General features: G+C 47.2%; 1 protein-coding gene across 1 annotated transcript in view; it reads right to left on the minus strand.

The window, feature by feature from the left end:
* Positions 1-1,122: 1,122 nt before the first annotated feature.
* The window catches only part of LOC144821911 (T-cell leukemia homeobox protein 2-like), a 291,144-nt gene continuing 265,105 nt past the window's right edge, over positions 1,123-27,161 (minus strand). The window contains exon 3 of the mRNA XM_078679059.1: positions 1,123-1,418. Coding sequence (XP_078535185.1) covers positions 1,202-1,418 — 217 coding nt within the window. The 3' untranslated portion in view covers positions 1,123-1,201. The remainder of the gene's footprint in view (positions 1,419-27,161) is intronic.

Raw genomic sequence — 27,161 nt, forward strand, 5'->3', positions numbered from 1 at the left:
AGCCGGAAGCTCCGCCTCTGGGCTGGAATTTCCAGCCCGAGTGCGGAATGTAAGTTAGTAGTCTTAAATCTATTCTGTGAATACCGAAAGTAGTAATTTCATTCTGTGAATCCCGAAAGTAGTAAGTGCATTCTGTGAATACCAAATAGTAGTAAGTTTAAGATTTAGTCTTAAGTTAATTCTGTGAATCAGGCCCACCGTTCAGTTCTCTCATGACAACCCCACCCACTGCCCAAGGAACTCCAGTCTTGCAGATACATCCCAGCCTTCATTCACTGACACCCCACATCTGTTCACATTGGAATCCTTTATTGGAAATACAAGTCTGGTAATAAATACTTTACTCTGGGCACCACTGTAGTAACTTGTGGCGTAGGACGGCCGACCAGAAAAGAGCCAGCTGTGGCAGCGTGAGTCCAGAGTCCCTCACACACACAGCAAGAGTCTAAAGTCTCTACCTGTCCAAGAGTATGTTGAGTGTGTGTGCTGGCAACATGTGGTTCAGTTAATGCTGTCCTTGGGCTGAACACTGTGACTTCAGGAGTGTTGGGCACTAAAGGGTTGCAGATGGCCATCGGCGTCCTTTCTGTCAAAGGCTGATGAAAATTTGGCGCTTTTTTGACAAAAAAAATGTTTTTTAATTTTCACATCTCCCTTTCTAAGATTTATATCTCTATCGACAAGTTGACTCTTTTCCCTTGACAACAATATTGACAGCGGCTACATTTTCAGGTCATGGACACCGCGTTGTCCTCTTTTAGATGTGAATCCTGTTCACTGATACATCAAGCGCCCCAATAAGAGTTTCCATAAACCTCTGGAGCTGAGCTGGTGGTTCCCACCTCTTTCTCCTGCAAACATTCATAAAAGGTTTGGAAACAGTGATGAGGAAAGCAGTTGTGTTGTCAGTATGAGCTCTGCTCCTGATCTAGGGAGGAGCTGTAACATGTTCCATCTTGTTGCACTAGGTTGTTCCCTCAGGGGTGACATCATTTGGTCGTCGGTGGAGCTGAGCCGGAGACCCTGTGGCTGCAGTGGGGACAGTTGATGCAACGCTTGAGCCTCTACATCAATGACACCTTAACTTTGCCCAACATTTTCAATGGACGATAAACCTCGCTGCCCTACTTGAGGGCATATTACGATTTGTCGGCTGCAATACCCCAGCTCACTTGGTCAAGTCAGAAGAGGGCTCTGGCTCTCAGACCACCGTTGCGACCCCGGAGACGGAGGTGACTTTGCTCTCATCGGCCCACGGCTGTAGGTTCTGCAAGGCGTAGAGCGACGAGTTGTGGAGGCACAGCGGGTCCTGCTGCAGCGGCTGGGTGAGGCTCTTCTGGAAGGCTTCCTGCTGGAGGTGGATCATGAGTCGGTTGGCTTGCTGGCGCTCGGCTTCCCGCTCCTCGGCTGTCTGTCTCCTGTAGCAAACAGAGACACACCTCATCATCTGGCACAAGGCAACGCACACGTTTACACAGAGCACAGGCATAATAACTTTATTTTCTTACATATTTGTAGGACACCAGAGTGTGTGTTAATGAGATCACACAATGGGTGATCCCTTGTCACCCTCGTCCTATCTCCTTGGGGGTTACACACTCCCTAAATATTTAAACACCCCTCCTAGATTAATTGATCAGGCATTGATACTTGCAAAGCGAGAATTGACAATGCATTGGAAATCTGCTGGGGGGCCACAACTGTTTAACCCCTCCCATGCTCATTACGAGCTGAACTCGTCATAACTGCAACAGCCCGCCCACGCGCGGCTAATTCCCCGCCTGTGCGGGCGTTCTATTGGAGTGACCGGAGTCATGAAGAGTCCAGCTTGTCATGAGGCCAGCTCCACTGTGCAGCATGGCGAGCTGGACTTGACATGAGTACTGCAGAGCCGCGCGTGGCCCCTCCCCCTGCACCGCTGGGGAATTAGTCCCACGTGGAAGGGGTTAAATGGCGAGATGAGCAGGTTAATGGGCAGGACTTGAAAGTGCTGTATTGTTTTATGAATTGAAGTGAGGGTGGGGAACAATGGATGGGGCTAGAGCATAAGGACACTTAGTAGATAGCCTACGGGCTCCATACGTTGACTCAAATACATCAGACCAGGCTCGCCCAGTTCAGGTAAGAGTAGTGGGGTGGGGGGATGGGGGGGATATTCGACAGACAACAGAATGGGGAAAACAACATTAAAAAAATTAATGAAACCAGTTACCTTGCACTCGCCGCATCGCTGAGTCGGAGATGCAGTGAGCACAAGGTAAGTAGTTTTATTTATTTGTTTATTTTATTTTCCCCATGCCATTATCTGTCGATTTTTCCCAACCCCGCTGCAGCCCCGCCACTCTTACCTGAACTGCCCGTGCCTGCGTCTGACAGCTCCCAGCTTTCACTCGAGGATTCAGAGGGTGGAAGTTACTGATTTTAGGAGGGACCTTTAGATGGGATTTGAAACTACAGTGGTGAGCTCAACTTGGCAGGAGATGATGGAACTCTATATAAGACTGCTTGGTGAGAAGTAACTAATCGTGGGGGCGTTTGGGGTGTTGTTTGTTAGTTGCTAGCTGAAAAGGTCAAATGGCATGCTTTAATATGCTATGCCCTCGGGCTGCACGAGTTTGAAAGATGTGCACATTTTTAAAATGTTTTACTCTGTACTACTACGCATGAATCATTGTCTGCTTCTGATGTACTGAGTCCTGGCAGCTAATGTCTTAAAAGTTTGCTTAAAATAAACACCTCATCATCTGGCACAAGGCAATGGCCACATTTACACAGAGCATGTGCAGAATCACTTTTGTTTCTTACAGATTTGATGGGTACCAGGATTTTGTTAAAAAGTTCCAAACTTACCACATTTCATCCTGCTAAATGTCTATTTACATGCCTTAAAGTAAAGGTCATACAAAAGGGAATGATGGACGGAGCGTTTGAGCAAATCAAACACTCACCCCCAGTCAACTGATCTGGGTTTAATCCATCATCATTCTTTAGCCCACTCAGCCACCCCAGTTCAGACATGGCCATATGCAAATCAGTCTGACCCTGTGCCTCATGGGAACAGTCCAGCCCAAACTGCCAAGCCATGTCTTCCCTGGACCGGAAACAAGCATCCTGGGACCGGTTTCGGATTCATAATCCTCATCAGCCAGGCTATCTTGAATCCAGTGGCCAAGTGAGCAAGTGACTCACGTCTGAGCATACCCTGCCACACTTAGGGCGAACAAAGCAATACAAAAGGGGATGATGGACGGAGCGTTTGAGCAAATCAAACACTCACCCCAAGTCAACTGATCTGGGTTTAATCCATCACCATTCTTTACCCCACTCAGCCACCCCAGTTCAGACATGGCTATATGCAAATCAGTCTGACCCTGTGCCTCATGGAAACAGTCCAGCCCGGACTGCCAAGCCATGTCTTCCCTGGACCGGAAAGAAGCATCCTGGGACCGGTTTCGGATTCATAATCCTTATCAGCCCTTAAGTGTGGCAGGGTATGCTCAGACGTGAATCCCTTGCTCACTTTGCCACTGGATTCAAGCAAGCCGGGCTGAAGACGGCTGGAATGCCAGAAACCGGTCCTCGGAAGCTTGTTTCCGGTCCAAGGAAGGCATGGTTTGGCAGTTCGGGCTGGACTGTTCCCATGAGGCACAGGATCAGACTGATTTGCATATAGCCATGTCTGAACTGGGGTGGCAGAGTGGGCTAAAGAACGGTGATGGATCAAACCCAGATCTTTTGACTGGGTGTGAGTGTTTGATTGGTTCAGATGCACCGTCCATCACCACCCCCTTTTGTACCGCTTTGGCCGCCATAAGTGTGGCAGGGTATGCTCAGACGTGAGTTCCTTGCTCACTTTGTCACTGGATTCAAGCAAGCTGGGCTGAAGACGGCTGGAATGCCAGAAACCGGTCCTTGGAAGCTTGTTTCCGGTCCAGGGAAGGCATGGCATGGCAGTTCGGGCTGGACTGTGTAGTACTGAAAATTCTCGACCCGTGTCATAAACATCGTCGTACCATGATGATTTTGGTATCAGCAGACCGAGAATGACGAGTACACTATATACAAGCATTTTCGGCTATTTGAGTGGCAGGTGCACCCTGAAATCAAGGATTCCGTCCTGAACCCTCGGGTTCCATTTTGTGCATGGCAGCCATTTTGTGGTTGCCCTCACATAGGCCGATGACTAAGGCCGAAATGAGTCTTTTTGGACACATACACCTTTAGCTGTCTTTTGTGTGACCTGGGCAAGCTGACTCCACTGCCCGAAGCCAAACTTGTTCGACCGGTTCCTTTCCCAGTGGCCGACCGAGATTAGGATCAAGGTGCCACATGTCATAAACCCTTCATCGCACACAACTATGCCTAATCTTACACACACCTATCCCTGTTTCTTCTTTATGGCCTGCTTTACGATGAGGAGGTGCCCGATTTTATTAGGGGTCCGTCCGATATCTGATGGAAAGTGTTGGGCCTTGCCGAGAAATTGATTGTGGGCTGGGCAAACTGAAAAATGGGCTTGTCATCATGATTCTGCTTTATCTTTGTCGTAGAAGTATGTGAATGGTCAACTGTAAAATAAGGAATGTTTGCCTAAAGCATAATATTTTGTATAAAAAGGGATGGCTGGCTTTGTAAGATTGAGCAGTCTCCTGAGAATATACACCGTGTTGTACTTCTAGGATACCTGTTACTGGCTGCAGCCAATAAATTTGATCTTTGAAGTCACCAAGAAGTCTCTGCGTTTCTGTAGTCTGAGACAGGAGAACTCGAAGTCTTTGGGTGTGTTCCCTGGCACCGCTGGGTTCTTAAAAACCCAGTACTTCAGTTGGCGCCCAGCGTGGGGCGATTTCAGTGGTACCGGTCCAAGCCAGAGGTTCGTGAGGAGCTTTGTGTGAAATTCTGGAGGAAGGCTAACCACTTCATCGACCCCTGTATGTCGTCGTGGTCCAAAAGTCTTTGCTGCCAGGTTCCCCGCTTCCCAACGGCTACGAAGGACTGCTGCCCTGACTCTCGCCCTGTCTTGGACCCTTTGATGATTTTGTAGAGGGAGACGATAAACGAGGCTTCTGGTGACATCATCGATACCTCAGTTAAGTATTAGTGGAGCGTCTCCCAGTCCTTAGTTTCGGTTCTTAGTTTTTGGGTATTCCCTTGGGATCTTTGATTTGGAACTTGCAAGTACCAAAGCCGAGGGACTCGTGTATTCACGAGAATATCGTATTCGATAATCCTTTGAAGTTTGAAGCTAGACTAGAGAGCGAAGATGCCTGGTCTTAGCAGACTTGGAAATTTGTTTTGTCTTGGTTGTAATAGGGATTCCTGATTGGAGGACTCGTGTCCGGTTCCTCCGATTGGAACTCCAACCTATGAGCTTTATGTGAAGCATGGCGTAGGCCCCATCACATATAATGAAGTATGGATCCGATACACCAGGAAGGATGGTGTTCTAAAGTGGCCCCAATATGGTAGTTTTGACACAGAGATTTTAGATAATCTAGAGGTTAGACTTTTTAAGAAGAAAGCCCGGCCGGCGATGTTTGACTCTTTCCGCCTATGGCGAAAGGATGCCAAACAGAAAGAAATTAAAATAGCAAAGAGGAATAAAAGAGAAAAGGGTATCTCGATAATGCAAGCTGCTATGCAGTATAAAGATAACGAAGAGGAACAAGCAAGTGAGCAGTTGCACAGGCAACGTAAAATGGCGATTGATAAATGCTACCCAGTTTTGCCACCTCTCCAACAAGATGTAGCAAAAGAACTCGAGAAAGACCCTCTAATGTCACATTTATTGAGTTCGCCACCCCCCTATGCGCAGAGTGCTACTGCACCTCCGCAACCTTTAGTTGTGCAACCTCCGGTTGTTTTGCCTCAGGTTCTTCCACAGCCGCCAGCTCCTCTTCAGTTGGCTCTTACTGCTACGGTGCAGCCTCCTCAAGGGCCGCCGACTTTGCTACCTGCTCCACCTTTACTTCCTACGACTTTGCCTACTGTATCGACTACCTCTTCTGATATTCCTCCTGATACTGCCTCTGCGTCTGCATCTGCGTCTGCCTTGCCTCACTCTGTTTTTCCCCCTGTTCTTTCGTCGACTTCTCCTTCTGTTCGACAGAGAATGACTGACACTGTTGCTAGTCTTCTATCTCCTCTCTTTGGGGCAGCAAGTATGACCCCTGTTTCAATGCGCAAACAGTTGCGTTTTCAACTGCCCGACTCTAGAGAGCGGGAAACATTGGATTATTTGGCACATAAATGGGTTACTGACCCCACAAGATATGAGCTAGAGTCTGTCATGGATGTCTTCCATCAGTGGGAAGCACCGAAGCAGAGATACGTTTTTGAGAAAATGTGTGCTTTTCTTTGTACGGATTTGGAGGATAATGATTTGGAGCCCAATCCACCTGAGCTGTGCCGTGTACGGTTCGAGTTTACGAAAGGCACGATTGTGGGTCCCGATGTTGAGAAAGCAGTAGCGACATTGTTGTCATTTCGGAATGAGGATATTTCTCGATCGTTGTTTGAGCCTGATCCCTCTGTTAGGAGGAAAGCGAGACAATATCCAATGAGAGAAGTTCCTCCAGTGTGGAAGGAGGCAGTTCAGGCTGATGCTGGTCTCAATATTGTAGCTGTGCCGGCTCACTTTCAGCGTGTTTTTGTACATGTTCCTTGGAAGCGAGCTGAAGTTTTGGCCCTTAAGCAGACTTTGCCTGACCCCCGCAAAAATCCTGCAGGGTATTATAAGGAATTATCACAGACTGCAGACTCATGTGTCATGAATCTAGCTGATATAGACATGTTGTTTGGAAATGTTGTCCCACAGCCTTTATGGGGTTTGATTCGTCACACGGATCATGCGCAGGAGTTAGGTGATACCTGGGTTAATATTGCTGCTGCAGATGGCCGACAAGTTGGTGGTGCTAAACCTGAGCCTTTAGTTGCAGAACTCCCTGGCAAGATCTTTACTTACATGAAGACTTTAAGGCCTGCTATGCGTGTGAATTGGGATAAATTGTCTGCATGTAAGCAGAAGAAAGAGGAAACCGTGTCTGATTTCTTCACTAGGTTTGAGGAAACGTTTATCGACCACAGTGGTCAAGATATGAGTACAGAAGGTGGTCAATGGTTGTTCGTTGACAAGTTCGTACATAATTTGCTTCCTGAATTGTGTAAGAAATTGAAAGATTCAGAGAGTTCTTGGGCCGTTTCCTCTTCAGCACAGATATTGGCTACTGCACAGTATTATGAAAATAGAGACAAGGACGAGAAGGATAGAGCAGACAAGAAAACTAAAGATTTGAAGACGAAGGTTCTTCTACAGCAAGCTTATCCGCCCCGTAATGGTCAGCGTGATTATCAGCAACCTCAGCAGTTTCAGAGAAACTCGCAAAGGTTCGAGTTTTCTCAACCACGTTTTCCTGTAGGCCCTAATCAGTGTGCATATTGTAAAGAAGAAGGTCATTTTAAAAGTAGCTGTCCTGTTTTGTTACAGCGTATGAATGGTGTTCCTAGCGCAAGAGGTCGGGGTGTTCCACAAGCATCTAGAGGTAGAGGACGTGGAGGTTTCCCCCAGAATGCACGTTCCTTTCCTCCACAGAATTCAATGAATAGTTTTGATCAGCAGAATAACGCGTCTGGTAGGACGACTCAGTACTATGCTGATGACTATTATACAGAAGGTGAGAATATGGAAGGTGATGATTGCTAGGACAGCCATAGACAAAGAGAGGGAGTTGGTTCAGTTCCAGTAGATCAGAGTGGACCTTATGTTGAGGTGATTACATCAGGTGTGTCAGAACCTTTTCTGTTGGATACTGGTGCAACAAAGAGTTCTATTATGCACTCTAAACTCCCTGGCGCACCTTTGTCTGGCGAAATGAATGTTTCAGTAGGTTTTACTGGCGCCCCGGTTAGGAACCCGATTTCTAGTCCTATTTATCTTTCTGTTGGACCTTATGAATTCGAAGCACCCCTTATTCTGACGACGGGTTGTGGCGAGAACTTGTTAGGATTGGATCTGCTAAAAAGATTGTATGCAACATTGTATTGTTCTCCTTCAGGAGTACAACTTACACTGGGTAAGAAAGTGGTCTCCCCAATGTATTTGTCGAAGGATAAACTTCTGACAGAATTGTCGTTTCTTCCTGATATTCTTTGGGCTACTGGTCCTAATGATGTGGGTCTTTTGGAGATACCGCCCTATGTTGTAACATTAAAAGCGAATGTTAAAATGCCACGTATTCCCCAATACAAGATCTCTAGTGAAGGTGAAAGAGCATTGCTAGCGATCATTTATGATTTGATTGAAAAAGATGTAATTGAAGAGACAAGAGGCAAGGTTTGCAATAGTCCTGTTCTGCCTGTTTTGAAGCGGACTGACCCTTCTCAGTCACCCGTTTACAGATTTGTGATCGATCTTAGAGAGGTGAATAAAATCGTCGTGCCACAATTTCCGGTTGTTCCTGACATCACTGCCCTATTGACTATGATTCCAGCTTCTGCGACTTGGATCTCGGTGATTGACCTGAAAAATGCCTTTTTCAGCATCCCGATTGCCGAGGAGAGTAGGGATATTTTCGGCTTCTGTTGAGGAGGACAAAGCTTCCGGTTCAAACGCGCTCCCCAAGGCTATTGTGAGAGTCCATCAATATATAGTCAGGCTTTGAAGACACAACTTGATACGATTGTTTTACCTGATGGTGCTACACTTATTCAGTATGCCGACGATTTGTTAATCGCTGCAGATACTGAAGAGATTTGTAAAGAAGCTACCTTATCGTTGTTGCGTCATTTGTCTGATCTGCATCACAAAGTGTCTCTTTCAAAATTACAGTATTGTCGACAAGATGTGACCTACTTAGGTCATCTCTTATCGAAGGAGGGACGGAAACTGACCCCAGAAAGAATTCAGGCAATTGCAAAATTGAGTGTGCCAGTGACGCAGAGAGAAGTGCGTGCTTTCTTGGGTATCACGTCATATTGCAGACAATGGATACCAAATTTTTCTCTGCTGGCCAAACCTTTGGTAGCATTGACTTGTAAAGATACACCAAATCCCCTTCCATGGTCTGAAGATTGTCAGAAAAGTTTTTCCGAATTGCGTGATGCATTGTGTTCGGCTCCTGTGTTGGGTACCCCCGACTACAGTAAGCCTTTTACACTGTATGTCCATGAGAAAGAAGGTTGTGCATTGTCAGTGTTGACACAGTCTTTTGGGGACAAGCAATGTCCATGCACGTATTTTCCGTCGACTTTGGATCCGGTAGCTAGAGCGTTGCCGAGTTGCTTGAGAGTCACAGCGGCAGCAGCTGTTTCTATTCGACAGTCTGCTGGTTTAGTGATGAATAATATGTTGATTGTAATGGTTCCACATGCAGTGGACACTTTGTTAAACAGGACCAAGACACAGCACTTGACTAGTGCTCGATTGTCAGGTTACGAGTTGACACTTTTAGCGAGTCATGTACACATAAAGAGATGCAACACGTTGAATCCAGCTACGTTGTTACCGATTGTAGCAGAGACAGATGTTCCTGAACAGCATGATTGCTTTCTTAGGACAGAAAAAGAAACGAAAGGGAGTATAGATCTTAAAGACACTCCTCTTGTGAAGTGTGATGGTACCTTATGGGTGGATGGTTCATGCTTCAAACTTCCGAATGGTGATACGACTGCGGCATATGCTGTTATGACTTTGCATACGATTATTGAAGCTGCACGTATCCCACATAATTCAGCTCAAGCAGCAGAGTTGATTGCACTTACACGAGCGTGTGTGTTATCAAAAGGAATGAAAGTGACCATATATACTGACAGCCAGTATGCATTTGGTGTGGCTCATAGTTTTGGACGATTGTGGAAAGAACGTGGGTTTTTGACTTCGCATGGAGCCAAGATACAGCATGGTCAGTTGGTGAATGAGCTTCTTGAGTCACTTACTTTGCCGTTGCAAGTTGCGATTGTGAAATGCAGTGCACATAAGAAGGTTACTGATGATGTTGGTCGTGGCAATGCATTTGCTGATGAAGTCGTGAAAGAAACAGCAAGGGATGTGATGAGTCGAATGTATGTTGCAGGCCCTGCAAGATGGGTTGGTGACATTGGAATGTGTGAAGATACGATAGAGAGTGTGAAGTCTATTCAAGCTGAAGCTACAGAGAAAGAGTTGAGTGTGTGGAGAGAGAGTACGGGTAAATTAGATTTGAATGGCTGTTGGGTTGAATTGTCAGAACATCAGCGATGGTTGTTACCCGATGCATATGTGCTTGCAGTGGTTACAATGGCCCATGGGATGGCTCACATCAGTGTGAAAGGAATCTGCAAGTTGTTGGCTCCAGTATGGCAAAATGCTAGAATTCCTAAGTGTGCAGAGAATGTGGTCAAGAATTGCATGGTGTGCTTGAAATACAACCCTGGTAGGGGAACTCCAACTCCAGCTGGTCATTTTGCCCCTCCAACGTATCCGTTCGAGGTTTTGCAGCTAGATTTCATCCACATGGAGAGGTGCAACAACTTAAAATACGTACTCGTTGTTGTTTGTGCCTTTTCGAGATGTGTAGAAGCATATCCCCTGAAAGATAACACTGCCATGTCCACAGCTAAAGCCCTTGTCAAAGAATTCTTCCCCAGATTTGGGTTGCCGAGAATGGTCTGGAGTGATAATGGGAGCGAATTTGTGGGTCAAGTGATGAAGAGAGTATGTGAAGGGCTAGGAATACGGCAGAAGTTTCAGGCTGCAAATCACCCCCAATCAGCTGGACTAGTAGAGTGCTACAATGGCACGTTAAAACTGAAACTGGCCAAAATACAAGCGAGCTCTGGTCTTAAATGGCCTGATGCGTTGCCATTAGCACTTTTATCGACAAGAATGACTGTGCACTCACGAGTGGGACTTAGTCCGTACGAAATTGTGTTTGGCCGCCCGGGCAACATATGGGGAGTGCCTAGGCCGACCAAATTCAGTGAGATTGAACACCCTGTACTGCATGATTACTTGTATGATTTGACGGCTAAATTGCGTGTTGTACACCGACAGGTTCACGATACTCTGCCTCAGGACTCTGAAGATCCAGGACACGCTATTGATCCTGGTTCGTGGGTGTTGGTCAAAAACTCCCAGCTGACAAAGAATGATCAGCCCCGTTGGACCGGCCCCCACCTAGTCCTTTTGTCAACGAGACCAGCCGTGCGAGTGGAAGGGAAGAAGAAATGGATCCACGGCGTACATTGTAAGAGGGTCCCTTTGCCTCTGCCGTACGACCGGTGGGTCCAGGAGGGTATTGCTGACTCTGAGACTGAGACTGTGCCTCGTTTTCTGCCTTTCAGTGATGCACGCGTAAAAGGAACAAATTCTGAACGTGAAAGTGACAATCTTTTGCAAGAAGCCGTGCCACCGTCAATTCGATTGGACACTACCGAGCCTAAACTGTTGTTCCAAGACCAGACATTATCTGGAAAAAGTAGTTATAATCTGAGGCCGAGAACTATGGACAAATAAAATTTTTCTTTACTTTTTTTGAAAGTGCAGCTCTCTCATCGGAGAAACTTTTTTATTTTTGTTTTTCGAACTACCATGCGGGTTCAGCTGTAGGGTCGCGGGCGACAAGTCTTTGGAGTGCAAGCCGAAGACACAAGGTCGACGGTTCTGGTTGGTTCTAGGGCGTTTCCCTTGGACTGACAGGCGCATTCCTTAGCACGGAACACCCTACCTCCGCGAGCAGCAAGGTTAGAGGATGGAGTTTTTCAAGATGGATAGACCTGCCAAAGAGATGAACTTTAAAGCCAAAATATGTATAATGATGACCAGAAAGCGCTTTTTGATATTATGCATTTTTATGTTGTTTAGTGTAATGATGTTTTTAATAGGATATGTTTTATGCTCTTTTCGAGTGACATTTGCACCCACTGCACAGCCCATGCCTGCTTCTACTGTTTCCTCACATTCTTTTCACCCTTTTCCTGAACATGAATCCGCTAGGAGATTAGAGTTTATCAATAACTCCTTCGTTCAGCTTTTGCACCAATACCAGTTAGTCGTGAACACGACTAACTGTTGGGTGTGTGGTCTTATGCCTCATACTACTGATAAAGGTATCCCTTATCTGGTCCTGCCTTTCAGCCATAATGGTTCTGTGTGGGCATACAGAACGATGTTCATCTTTGCTCATGAAGTCCACCCCCTACGTTCTGTAAAAGATAATCCAAAGAATAGTGCTCTAGTTAAGGGTATAGTAGATATGATTAGAGAAGCTACTTCCTATGAGACTATCCCGAGAGATGAGACACTAGCGTATATTGGATGGAACGTGACCGGATATGAAGTTACTCTGAGTGAAAACCAGCGAGCAAAGAGATCCTCCCCGATTCGGATTGTACCCCATCAGGGTCACCTATGTCTGCAAGGTAATGGCAAGAATCCCAGAGCTCAGTTAGGGAAGAGTATCTTCACTGAGACATATGTTTTTGCATCTCAGACTTCCCCTTCGTTCCTAGCAGCTAGGGGTACCTATTTCATCTGTCATGATAGAGCCTACACGTGGTTGCCCCCTGACTTCTCGGGCACATGTTTTGTTTCGTTCCTGTTGCCTCCCACCTACACAGCTGCGGCAGATTACCACAAGACAAGGGTAGTTAGAGGTGTCTTCAGTAAGGAAGATACTGCAGGACAAGAATTGGGAGATTTCGTGAAGGGTTTTCTGCCGTTTTGGGGACCCATGGTTAACAGCAGGAACATAAGGCAATTAACGAGGGTGTATGGATGTTAACCGAGAACACCATGTCATTGCAATCTCCGTGCTATGGTGCTCTTAGTTCTACTCCTAATAACGTGTAATGCAGTGACTACCTATAGCCAAAACATGCATTAATTTAGTCGGTGATTTTACGGTGTCAAATAAGAACTGTGGGGTCAAAGACATATGTAATTGTGCATACAATATCGACTGTTCTAGATATAATCACAGTTGTTTGTTAACATTATGGTCTATTTAACACATTATTGCAAAATTCGGGGTAGGAGGGTACAATCAGATGTTTGATGGTAAAGTCATTATATGCAGTTCAGTTATGATTGACAACACATCTCATTTGTTTGAAGTTTAGTATAATGTACAAAATTAATCACCTAAATAATAATGTAGTTCCTGATCTGAGTTCATCCCGTACTCCACCGCACGCATAGTCAATATCCAAGACGCTTCTCTGCGCCTCAAGGCCAATTCTCTATTGCCTCCTCTTGGATCATTTTTTACCTGATCTATTGCACAGAAGCTGATTGTTTTTTGTTTGCCTTGTTTGGGACACTGATTCACGTGTGTTGCAGTGTTATATCTCGTGTCTTGGTGTTTGATGGCTCTTATATGTTCAAAAATCCTCTCCTTTAGCATTCTTTTCGTGCTTCCTATGTAGAAGCTGCCGCAAATGCATTTAATCATATAAACTACAAAGCAGCTATTGCAATTAAGTAGTTGTTTAATCACAAATTCTCTTCCCATGTAGTTGCGAAATGTTTTAATCTTGTTCATAGCCATGGGACAAATTTTGCAAATTCCACATTTGTGGAAACCAATGCTTTTTTGTGTCAGCCAGTCAGGCGCTGTTTTGGATTTTGCTGGGTAGGTTGGACTTATCCAGGCTTTTATACTTTTGCCCTTTCTGTATGTTAAGAGAGGATTTTTGGTTATATATTTGTTCAGAGCTTTGAAGATGGCGCTATTCGTTTCTTTATGGGAGATGACTATTACTCCCACCTCTTTTTCCTCCCCAAATGCATGGTTCTATACTGCACGAGGGTGTATATGAGAAATGTTTTCTCCCACTTATTTTCATGTAAATAGAATGACTTACTGTATATTTGACAACTACGAGATAGTGTATCTCGCAACTCCAATATATTTTTGTATTGTATCTTTTCCCAGCCCTGATGAAGTCGAGGGTTTCCGCCCAATCGACGAAACACGTGTTGGCTGGACTGAGGGAAAGCCTTTGAGATTAAAAGAACCATTTTTCTTCACTTCGTGTAATTTTGTGGAATTTGGAAATATTGAACGACAAAAAATTTCTGTTTGAAAATCTTTATTGGTGTGATAGGTTGTGTACTTATATACTTTAATCTGTGGATTACTAGTGGGTTATGATGACAACCCATGCCTAGGCACCCAATGACACATAATTATTAGTACAAATATTAGCCATTATATCGTGAAGCGCCAATTCCACCAAGATTTGTCATCCTCTGAACTTATATAACTTCTTACATTGGTGGGGCAGCTACGCCGGCATAAATAATCGCTTGTATTGGATACCATGGATAGAATAAAAGAGTCAGCGGAACTATTTGATAGCCTAGCGAGAGGTGAGACAGTGACCACCTCATTGGCAAGTGGAAATACTAACAAGACAAATGAAGGTTTGAGGGAGAAATTTGTCAGATTAGAAAGACTGAAGATAGCGGAGAATTCAAAATGGTGGGTTGGAGCTACTCTAGAGCAATACGTACGTCTTAAGAGAATCCCTAGGGGACTCCGCTCACAAATATTACCCACTTATGACGATCTTGAAGAGGATCTCCTGTTAGCCTGGGAAAAGGAATTAATCTCCAATTCCAATAATCTGATGAACATTCTAATTGAGAATGCTTCTCGCAAGGTTAAGAAACTGCAGGGTGAAATTGCATCATTGGAATTGGAAATTAAAGAACTCAACCTCCCCGAAGCCACAGAAAAAAACTACGAAATTCTAAAGAGGATACTAGAGAAACACCAGACAGATATCAAACAGCGCAAAGCGCGCAAAATAAAAAGGGATGAGACTGACTATAAACAAGGTAGAGTATTTACCTACGCTAGGAAATATGATCATTTGATAGATAAAGGATCAAAGGGAACCGTGGAACAAGCTCAAAACCTAACCCCAGCGAGCTCTGTTTCAACATCTATGGAGACCCTTCCTAGTGAAAATGAAGGAATCTCATCTGATGATGCTGCACAATGTAGTGCTTTTTTAAGGGAGGTGAAACGAAAAAAACGGGGGGACAGGGACCAATCAAGACAAAAGGTAAATACGCCAAAAGGACAAGGAGGGGAAAAAGAGGAGGATCCAAATGCAGGAAGACAGGGAATGAGATTGAGGTCCTGGAGGAAGTAACGGAGAGTATGAATGAATGTACCGGTGTGCAGGTGGTGAATCTCAGTGATAAAGTACTATCTCATGATATGATCTCTGTACTTGAACGTGGCATGAGTTTCTGTCCAAAGGAACAGGGTGACATCCATAAATCTATGGTGGACCTATTCAAATTTACTCGAAAATTAAAATTGAAAAAACATTTTGAATGTATGCAAACTGTGAATAAAAGCATAGAAACACAAGCCTCGGATGTGACTCATGTAATACCGACAATTCAAGATATCAGAGATAGTGAGATATTATTGTCTATAGTAGATGATGACAGGGACCATATGTCTATAGATGAACTGTTACTTGACCATGATATAGAACCTGATAACACCATCTCTAGTGGTCTACACAACAAGTCTCGATGGACTCCCACGTTACCGAGTGGTAATAGTGTGGACATGTTTCACAAACTAGTCACTGAAGATCTATACACCCACTTGAAACATAACAGGAAACATAAAAAGTTGTCTGATAATTTAAATATAAATGAACGCAAAGCACTGGTAGAAATATGCAAACTATCTAATGTTACCATCAGGGAGGCAGACAAAGGGGGGAATATCGTGGTAATGAACACGACTAATTACAATACTGAGATCCTGTCACAACTGAGAGATGACACATGCTATGAGAGACTAAGTGGAAATCCAATGGGACAACTAAAAACCAACATCAATATCCAACTAGAAAAATGGTGGCTTGAGGGTCTTATTAGCAGGGAAGAACTGACATATTTGAAAATAGACAAACCTAGATTCCTCTGTATCTATACTCTACCCAAGATACATAAGAACGCTCAATGTCCACCAGGGAGACCTATCATCTCCAGCATAGGGGGCCCCACTGAGAGACTTTCGCAATATGTTGACAACTTTTTACAGCCACTTGTACGCAACTTACCAGCATATATCAGGGACACCAAGCACATCCTAAGTATTTTGTCGGATGTGGCATGGGAGGAAGGCATGATTATGGCTAGCCTTGATGTCACCTCCCTATATACCAACATAAGAACGGATTTGGGTCTTAGGGCAGCGAGGAAATTTCTGGAGAAAAGACCAGCATCCCAATGGGCACACACGGAGATGCTATTAGATATGATGAATCTAATACTTCAAAACAATGTTTTTCTATTTGAAACAACTTGGTACCGTCAGAAACAGGGAGTAGCCATGGGCTCCAGATTCTCCCCTTCGTATGCGAACCTGTTCATGGGCAGGTTCGAGGAGGAGTGGATCTGGGGCCCACAGGGCGCGAAGTGGAGTGATTATATTATTTACTGGGGTCGCTATATAGACGACTGTCTGTTAATTTGGGCTGGAGACATGAATAGTCTCATGGAATTCTGTGAACATTTAAATTCAAATGTGATGGGTATTCATTTAACTCACTCCATAAGTACAACTCAAATAGAATTCTTAGACCTATCACTATTTATTGAAGACAACAAAATACAGAGTAGACTCTTCAGAAAACCCACTTCTTGTAACTCCCTACTACATGCTGGGAGCTCACACCCTAGACATCAAATTCAATCCATTCCCTTTGGAGAATTTACCCAAGCAAGAAGAAATTGTAGTAAAGATGATGACTTTTTAAAATGTAAAGACAACATGAAGAGTAGATTCATATCTAGGGGGTACAATAGAGATATGATTGCCAAGGCAGAACAGAGAATAGATAAAATCCCAAGAGAAATGACCCTTCGGGACACACAGAAAGAGAACAACAGTAATAGTAAGATCAGATTGATCACTAACTATGATAATGCTGCAACTGTCTTGAGAAACAGTATGCGTAAACATTGGTGGATATTAAACAATGATAAAGCTCTGAACAAATATATCACCAAAAATCCTCTCTTAACATACAGAAAGGGCAAAAGTATAAAAGCCTGGATAAGTCCAACCTACCCAGCAAAATCCAAAACAGCGCCTGACTGGCTGACACAAAAAAGCATTGGTTTCCACAAATGTGGAATTTGCAAAATTTGTCCCATGGCTATGAACAAGATTAAAACATTTCGCAACTACATGGGAAGAGAATTTGTGATTAAACAACTACTTAATTGCAATAGCGGCTTTGTAGTTTATATGATTAAATGCATTTGCGGCAGCTTCTACATAGGAAGCACGAAAAGAATGCTAAAGGAGAGGATTTTTGAACATATAAGAGCCATCAAACACCAAGACACGAGATATAACACTGCAACACACGTGAATCAGTGTCCCAAACAAGGCAAACAAAAAACAATCAGCTTCTGTGCAATAGATCAGGTAAAAAATGATCCAAGAGGAGGCAATAGAGAATTGGCCTTGAGGCGCAGAGAAGCGTCTTGGATATTGACTATGCGTGCGGTGGAGTACGGGATGAACTCAGATCAGGAACTACATTATTATTTAGGTGATTAATTTTGTACATTATACTAAACTTCAAACAAATGAGATGTGTTGTCAATCATAACTGAACTGCATATAATGACTTTACCATCAAACATCTGATTGTACCCTCCTACCCCGAATTTTGTAATAATGTGTTAAATAGACCATAATGTTAACAAACAACTGTGATTATATCTAGAACAGTCGATATTGTATGCACAATTACATATGTCTTTGACCCCACAGTTCTTATTTGACACCGTAAAATCACCGACTAAATTAATGCATGTTTTGCTATAGGTAGTCACTGCATTACACGTTATTAGGAGTAGAACTAAGAGCACCATAGCACGGAGATTGCAATGACATGGTGTTCTCGGTTAACATCCATACACCATTCAAATATGGCGGATTGCGTGAATGTGTATCACCGCTACACCTGAACCATGAACCGGATTGGGAAGCCGCTGTATATGTACTAGCTTCCGGGTTACGAACACTGACTTCCAAAATACGGAAGACCGGTCGAGATACTAGTGGGACTTTTGCCGCTCTGGGACTCCTTAATACTGGGAGGTAAGCGCCGTGCATTGAACGGGTCTTTTGAACTTAGTAGCTTGACAGGCATAAGTGGGTGACTTTAAACAGTATTCACACTAACACGAGCCTGTGGGCTTTTATTTTGGCAGCGGGCGATAACTTTACTCCATCGATATCATTGGAGGAAGGACTTTAAGATCTCAGACTCATGCCGGGATCAAATAAATAGATTACCGGAGCACGGGGAACATCAAGAGCTACCGATCTGAAGGTAAGCTCTTGACCCTATACTGGTAGGATCAGATATATAATTAAGGTCTCGAATAGACTAGAACAGAACAATATATATGCGTTTTGTGATTTCTAGCGGACTCGCTTGCTACAGACTCAGACCTGACAGAGAGAAAAAATCTTTGCCCATGCCACATAAAGCTGGGCCGGAAATATAACCAGCTAGAAGGTACGTTCTTTTGCATATGGCCCGGTTATTTAATATAATATTGTCAAGAAGTTATAGGTAGAATGTGGACCATGTAGGTAAGCTAACATCCCATTTTAACCTGGTCACTTTAGGTACACAGGTCCAATAGCTATTGATATCAGGTAAGCCTGAGTATGAAGTACTCAGCATCCTAATGAATCTAACAGAGCACTTTGCAAACATTATCTTGTATGGCTTTTAGACCCGGCACTATTAATTCACAAAATCGAACACTGAACAGGTTGACAACTACTGGGGTGAGCACAAGTCCATGAACTGTATTTACTATAGCACAAATATACAGAGGAATAATCATCACGAACTGTGGGGTATTGCTTTCTTCCTGTCCTTTGAAGATGGCGCTATTCGTTTCTTTATGGGAGATGACTATTACTCCCACCTCTTTTTCCTCCCCAAATGCATGGTTCTATACTGCACGAGGGTGTATATGAGAAATGTTTTCTCCCACTTATTTTCATGTAAATAGAATGACTTACTGTATATTTGACAACTACGAGATAGTGTATCTCGCAACTCCAATATATTTTTGTATTGTATCTTTTCCCAGCCCTGATGAAGTCGAGGGTTTCCGCCCAATCGACGAAACACGTGTTGGCTGGACTGAGGGAAAGCCTTTGAGATTAAAAGAACCATTTTTCTTCACTTCGTGTAATTTTGTGGAATTTGGAAATATTGAACGACAAAAAATTTCTGTTTGAAAATCTTTATTGGTGTGATAGGTTGTGTACTTATATACTTTAATCTGTGGATTACTAGTGGGTTATGATGACAACCCATGCCTAGGCACCCAATGACACATAATCATTAGTACAAATATTAGCCATTATATCGTGAAGCGCCAATTCCACCAAGATTTGTCATCCTCTGAACTTATATCAATTAACGAGGGTGGTTGAATCCACCGTAGTTGAAACTGCCGGTGCCCTTAGTAACTTGACTGCTGAGCTCCAGTCGGATCGTATTATGACTCTTCAGAACAGGGTTGCGCTAGATGTCATACTTGCAGACCGAGGTGGGGTATGTAAAGTGATCCAATCAAGTTGCTGTGTTTTCATTCCAGATAACGCTCCGACAGAGTACCAGGCCATTTCCAAACTACATAAGATCTCTGAATCTATTCATGTGGATAAAGGAGATTGGTCATTGATGGGGTGGTTCTGGGAACTGTTATCCGCCTGGGGATGGAAGATTCTGATGGTCATTGGGATGACCTTAGCCATTCTTTTCCTGTTCTGTCTGTGCGTACAGTGTGCTCCTGCAATATGTGGCCTCTGTGCTACATCATGTGTAAGGAAACCTGTATCGAGGGACGAACTAAGTAATAGGATGGTGCTACAGCAACATCTCAATGATTTTATGAATATAGACTTGGACTCAGATTAGCGTGAGTGTAGGTTGATTGCCTATGCAAGGGCAAAAGGAGGGGCTGTAGTACTGAAAATTCTCGACCCGTGTCATAAACATCGTCGTACCATGACGATTTTGGTATCAGCAGACCGAGAATGACGAGTACACTATATACAAGCATTTTCGGCTATTTGAGTGGCGAGATCACCCTGAAATCAAGGATTCCGTCCTGAACCCTCGACTTCCATTTTGTGCATGGCAGCCATTTTGTGGTTGCCCTCAAATAGGCCGATGACTAAGGCCGAAATTAGTCTTTTTGGACACATACACCTTTAGCTGTCTTTTGTGTGACCTGGGCAAGCTGACTCCACTGCCCAAAGCCAAACTTGTTCGACCGGTTCCTTTCCCAGTGGCCGACCGAGATTAGGATCAAGGTGCCACATGTCATAAACCCTTCATCGCACACAACTATACCTAATCTTACACACACCTATCCCTGTTTCTTCTTTATGGCCTGCTTTACGATGAGGAGGTGCCCGATTTTATTAGGGGTCCGTCCGATATCTGATGGAAAGTGTTGGGCCTTGCCGGGAAATTGATTGTGGGCTGGGCAAACTGAAAAATGGGCTTGTCATCATGATTCTGCTTTTTCTTTGTCGTAGAAGTATGTGAATGGTCAACTGTAAAATAAGGAATGTTTGCCTAAAGCATAATATTTTGTATAAAAAGAGATGGATGGCTTTGTAAGATTGAGCAGTCTCCTGAGAATATACACCGTGTTGTACTTCTAGGATACCTGTTACTTGTGGGACACCCCCGCGCCGCACGGCCGCCAGCTGCTGCGTGTGCCCCCCTAACTGCTCCTAGCTGCCTCGCTGCCTCGCTGCCGACTGACCCTGCTGCCGTCAGTTTGCCTTCCTTTGCCACGCGCTTGTGCTTGTTTTTATTTTTCAAATCCCTCCCCCGTGTTCAGCCTGTTTTGTCAATCTCTTGTGCCTGCATTTTCCTCTTAGGCTTTTTCCTCCGTGTTTAGCGATTTTGTCATTCACTTGTGCCTGTACTTTTCTCTTAGGCTTTTCTCTCCGTGTTCAGCCGTTTTCTCAATCACTTGTGCCTGTTTTTATGCGTTTTTCCCCGCTTTAGCCTGCTTTACATTCCTCGCTCGCTTTCCCGCCTCCCTCGCCGCCCCCGCTTCCCGCCACTACCACCGACCCCGCCCCTTTTCCCTTCTGTTCCCTCCCCGCTCCCGCCTCCCAGCTGCTCCGCCCACCCGCGCACTTCGCCTTATATGGCGACCGTGCGAACGCGCAGCGGTCACGCGCAGCGGGCGCGCCGATTGTGCGCCGAAGGCGCGCCAAAGGTAAGCCCGTCTGCGCCCGTCCGCGACCGGACCGCGACCAGCGCCAGGACCCCTGGCCCCCACCGACGGAAGCCGACCCGACGAACCTACAGCGCCGCCGACCTCATCGCACTCAACACCGACCACATCCCAGGATGTCACCGAGCCGCCCCGAGGCACACCCATGGACCCTTCAGCTGCCTCGCCTGCAAGTTCACCTGCATCCGGACCTTCCCTGCACCCGCCAAGCCGAACTCCAGCAGCACCCACCTCAAGTGTATCCTGCTCAACACCCGCTCCGTCCACAGACACGCCGTAGAACTCTGGAACCTGCTCGACACCACCGCCCCCGACGTTGCCTTCATCACCGAGACCTGGATGAACGCCTCCTCAGCCCCGGACATCGCCATCGCCATCCCAGAGGGATACAAGATCACCCGGAGAGACCGCGACAACCAGACCGGAGGAGGCATCGCCATCATCCACAGAGACACCATCCGCATCAGTACCAACACCGATGACACCCTCACCACCGCTGAACACCTGCACTTCCAGATCCACACCGACCCGAAGACCACCCTCAGAGGCACCCTGATCTACCGACCCCCGGGACCGCGCACACGATTCAGCGAGGACATCGCCGACTTCGTCAGCCCGCACGCTCTCCCCTCCGCTGACTACATCCTCCTGGGGGACCTCAACTTCCACCTGGAGAACAACAACGACCACAACACCATCACCCTGCTCGACAACCTCGACAACCTCGGACTCAAGCAACTGGTGACCACCCCCACCCACCTCGCCGGACACACACTCGACGCCGTCTTCTCATCCAGCAAAGACGTCACCTTCAGCCACGCAACAGGACTCCACTGGACGGACCACAGCTGCGTCCACTTCACCTTCAGAAGAACGACGATCCACCACCTCCAGCAACAGGTTGCTCGCAGAAGCTGGAACAAGATCACAGCCGACCAGCTCACCGCCTCCCTGAGCCAGCACCCTCCCGCCAACTCAGCGAACCCCAGCCAGGCCGCCGAAAACTTCACGAAGTGGATCAGCAACTGCGCGGACGAACTCGCCCCTCTGAGGACCCCGCCCAGCAGATCCTGCAGCAGAAAAACACCATGGTTCACCGACGAACTCAAGTGCTCCAAGAAGAACTGTCGAGCCCTCGAGAAAGCCTGGAGAAGGGAACCAACGACGGACAACATGACCACCCTCAAGCTCGCCACCCGGAAACACCACCAACTGATCCGCGCCACCAAGAAAAATGAATACAAGGACCGGCTGGACAACAACGCACACAACTGCAAGGAACTCTTCAACATCGTGAAAGAGCTCTCCAACCCCAGCGCCGGAAACAACGACATCACCCCGTCGCAAGACCTCTGCAACTCCCTCGCGTCCTACTTCCACAACAAGATCACGGACATACACAACAGCTTCAGCAACCAACCAACGCAAGCCACAACCGCAACGACGCCACCCACCACCACCCTCCGCACCTGGACCCCGATCAGCACCGAAGACACCATCCGCACCATGAACTCCATCCATTCCGGATCTCCGACTGACCCCTGCCCTCACCACGTCTTCAGCAAAGCCGACGCTGTCCTCGCACCCCACCTGCGGGACATCATCAACACCTCCTTCGACTCCGCCACCTTCCCTGAGAGCTGGAAGCACGCCGAACTCAGCGCTCTCCTCAAGAAACCAACAGCAGACCCCACCGACCTCAAGAACTACCGTCCCATCTCGCTCCTCCCGTTCCCGGCCAAAGTCATCGAGAAGACCGTCAACAAACAGCTGGCCGCCTTCCTCGAGACGAATGGATCCCTCGACCCATCACAGTCCGGCTTCCGGGCGAACCACAGCACCGAGACCGCCCTCATCGCCGCCACCGACGACCTTCGAACTCTGATGGACAACGGAGAAACAGCGGCCCTCATCCTCCTGGACCTCTCCGCGGCTTTCGACACTGTCTGCCACCGCACCCTAGTACAGCGCCTCAGCAACATCGGAATCCAGGAGAAGGCACTGGACTGGATCACCTCCTTCCTCGACGGAAGAACACAAAGAGTCCGCCTACCACCGTACAAGTCAGAGGCCACCAAAGTCATCTGCGGCGTACCCCAAGGATCCTCGCTGAGCCCAACCCTCTTCAACATCTACATGAGCCCCCTCGCGGCCATCGCACGCCAACACAACCTGAACATCATCTCCTACGCCGACGACACCCAGCTGATCCTCTCCCTGACCAACGACCCCGCCACCGCCAGAGCCAACCTGCACGAAGGGATGAGAGACGTAGCCGAATGGATGACGACCAGCCGCCTGAAACTGAACTCAGACAAGACGGAGGTCCTCATCCTGGGCTCCACGCCCTCCGCCTGGGACGACTCCTGGTGGCCCCCCGCCCTGGGCACCGCACCCAAACCAACAGACCACGCACGCAACCTGGGCTTCATCCTGGACTCCTCCCTCTCCATGACCAGACAAGTCAACGCCGTCTCCTCGTCATGCTTCAACATCCTGCGCATGCTACGTAAGATCTTCCGGTGGATCCCCACCGAGACGAGGAAGACGGTCACCCAAGCCCTCGTCACCAGCCGACTGGACTACGGCAACGCCCTCTACGCCGGAACCACTGCCAAACTCCAGAAGAGACTCCAGCGGATCCAGAACGCCTCGGCGAGACTCATCCTCGACATCCCCCGACGCAGCCACATCTCCGGACACCTGAGAGACCTGCACTGGCTCCCGGTCAACAAGAGAATCACCTTCCGGCTCCTCACCCACGCGCACAAAGCCCTACACGACCAAGGCCCGAGCTACCTCAACAACCGGATCAACTTCTACACTCCCAAGCGCCTCCTCAGATCAACCAACCACGCCCTCGCCGCCGTCCCCCGCATCCGAAGAGCGACAACAGGAGGAAGATCCTTCTCCTACCTGGCCGCCAAGACCTGGAACTCACTTCCGACCAATCTGCGCCTGACCCAAGACCACCTCTCCTTCAGGAAGAAGCTCAAGACCTGGCTGTTCGAGCAGTAGCAGCACCCCCCCCCCCTCCCAGCGCCTTGAGACCCTACGGGTGAGTAGTGCGCTCTACAAATGACCTGATTGATTGATTGATTGGCTGCAGCCAATAAATTTGATCTTTGAAGTCACCAAGAAGTCTCTGCGTTTCTGTAGTCTGAGACAGGAGAACTCGAAGTCTTTGGGTGTGTTCCCTGGCACCGCTGGGTTCTTAAAAACCCAGTACTTCAACTGTTCCCATGAGGCACAGGGTCAGACTGATTTGCATATAGCCATGTCTGAACTGGGGTGGCCGAGTGGGCAAAAGAACGGTGATGGATCAAACCCAGATCTTTTGACTGGGTGTGAGTGTTTGATTGGTTCAGATGCTCAGTCCATCACCACCCCCTTTTGTACCGCTTTGGCCGCCATAAGTGTGGCAGGGTATGCTCAGACGTGAGTCCCTTGCACACTTTGCCAGTGGATTAAAGCAAGCCGGGCTAAAGACGGCTGGAATGCCTGAAACCGGTCCTCGGAAGCTTGTTTCCGGTCCAGGGAAGGCATTGCTTGGCAGTTCGGGCTGGACTGTTCCCATGAGGCACAGGGTCAGACTGATTTGCATATAGCCATGTCTGAACTGGGGTGGCAGAGTGGGCTAAAGTTTATTGAAGTCATCAATGCAAAGCAGTGAGCAGACCAATGTGCTTCTCGCCTTAGCAAAATGGCTGAACTGAGGCATTCAAGTCCACATCTTGGCATAAGTGGATGTCCCTCATGGACTGACCTTTGCGATTAAGAACGGTTGCAGAAAATTTCATATTTAATTGTTTACGGTGATGGATCAAACCCAGATCTTTTGACTGGGTGTGAGTGTTTCATTGGTTCAGATGCTCCGTCCATCACCACCCCCTTTTGTACCGCTTTGGCCACCATAAGTGTGGCAGGGTATGCTCGGACGTGAGTCCCTTGCTCACTTTGCCACTGGATTTAAGCAAGTCGGGCTGAAGACGGCTGGAATGCCAGAAACCGGTCCTCTGAAGCTTGTTTCCAGTCCAGGGAAGGCATGGCTTGGCAGTTCGGGCTGGACTGTTCCCATGAGGCACAGGGTCAGACTGATTTGCATATAGCCATGTCTGAACTGGGGTGGCAGAATGGGCTAAAGAACGGTGATGGATCAAACCCAGATCTTTTGACTGGGGGTGAGTGTTTGATTGGTTCAGATGCTCCGTCCATCACCACCCCCTTTTGTACCGCTTTGGCCACCATAAGTGAGGCAGGGTATGCTCAGACGTGAGTCCCTTGCTCACTTTGCCACTGGATTCAAGCAAGCCGGGCTGAAGACGGCTGGAATGCCAGAAACCGGTCCTCGGAAGCTTGTTTCCGGTCCAGGGAAGGCATGGCTTGGCAGTTCGGGCTGGACTGTTCCCATGAGGCACAGGGTCAGACTAATTTGCATATAGCCATGTCTGAACTGGGGTGGCAGAGTGGGCTAAAGAACGGTGATGGATCAAACCCAGATCTTTTGACTGGGTGTGAGTGTTTGATTGGTTCAGATGCTGCGTCCATCACCACCCCCTTTTGTACCACTTTGGCCGCCATAACTGTGGCAGGGTATGCTCAGACGTGAGTCCCTTGCTCACTTTGCCACTGGATTCAAGCAAGCCGGGCTGAAGACGGCTGGAATGCCAGAAACCGGTCCTCGGAAGCTTGTTTCCGGGCCAGGGAAGGCATGGCTTGTCAGTTCGGGCTGGACTGTTCCCAAGAGGCACAGGGTCAGACTGATTTGCATATAGCCATGTCTGAACTGGGGTGGCAGAGTGGGCTAAAGAACGGTGATGGATCAAACCCAGATCTTTTGACTGGGTGTGAGTGTTTGATTGGTTCAGATGCTCCGTCCATAACCACCCCCTTTTGTACCGCTTTGGCCGCCATAAGTGTGGCAGTGTATGCTCAGACGTGAGTACCTTGCTCACTTTGCCACTGGATTCAAGCAAGCCGGGCTGTAGACGGCTGGAATGCCTGAAACCGGTCCTCGGAAGCTTGTTTCCGGTCCAGGGAAGGCATGGCTTGGCAGTTCGGGCTGGACTGTTCCCATGAGGCACAGGGTCAGACTGATTTGCATATAGCCATGTCTGAACTGGGGTGGCAGAGTGGGCTAAAGAACAGTGATGGATCAAACCCAGACCTTTCCACTGGGTGTGAGTGTTTTATTGGTTAAGATGCTCCGTCCATCACCACCCCCTTTTGTACCGCTTTGGCCGCCATAAGTGTGGCAGGGTATGCTCAGACGTGAGTCCCTTGCTCACTTTGCCACTGGATTCAAGCAAGCCGGGCTGAAGACGGCTGGAATGCCAGAAACCGGTCCTCGGAAGCTTGTTTCCGGTCCAGGGAAGGCATGGCTTGGCAGTTCTGGCTGGACTGTTCCCATGAGGCACAGGGTCAGACTGATTTGCATATAGCAATGTCTGAACTGGGGTGGCAGAGTTGGCTAAAGAACGGTGATGGATCAAACCCAGATCTTTTGACTGGGTGTGAGTGTTTGATTGGTTCAGATGCTCCGTCCATCACCACCCCCTTTTGTACCGCTTTGGCCGCCATAAGTGTGGCAGGGTATGCTCAGACGTGAGTCCCTTGCTCACTTTGTCACTGGATTCAAGCAAGCCGGGCTGAAGATGGCTGGAATGCCAGAAACCGGTCCTCGGAAGCTTTTGTCCGGTCCAGGGAAGGCATGGCTTGGCAGTTCGGGCGGGACTGTTCCCATGAGGCACAGGGTCAGACTGATTTGCATATATCCATGTCTGAACTAGGGTGGCAGAGTGGGCTAAAGAACGGTGATGGATCAAACCCAGATCTTTTGACT

The sequence above is a fragment of the Lissotriton helveticus genome, chromosome 2_2 (genome assembly GCF_964261635.1).
Source record: "Lissotriton helveticus chromosome 2_2, aLisHel1.1, whole genome shotgun sequence".
In the NCBI taxonomy this organism is placed as follows: domain Eukaryota; kingdom Metazoa; phylum Chordata; class Amphibia; order Caudata; family Salamandridae; genus Lissotriton; species Lissotriton helveticus.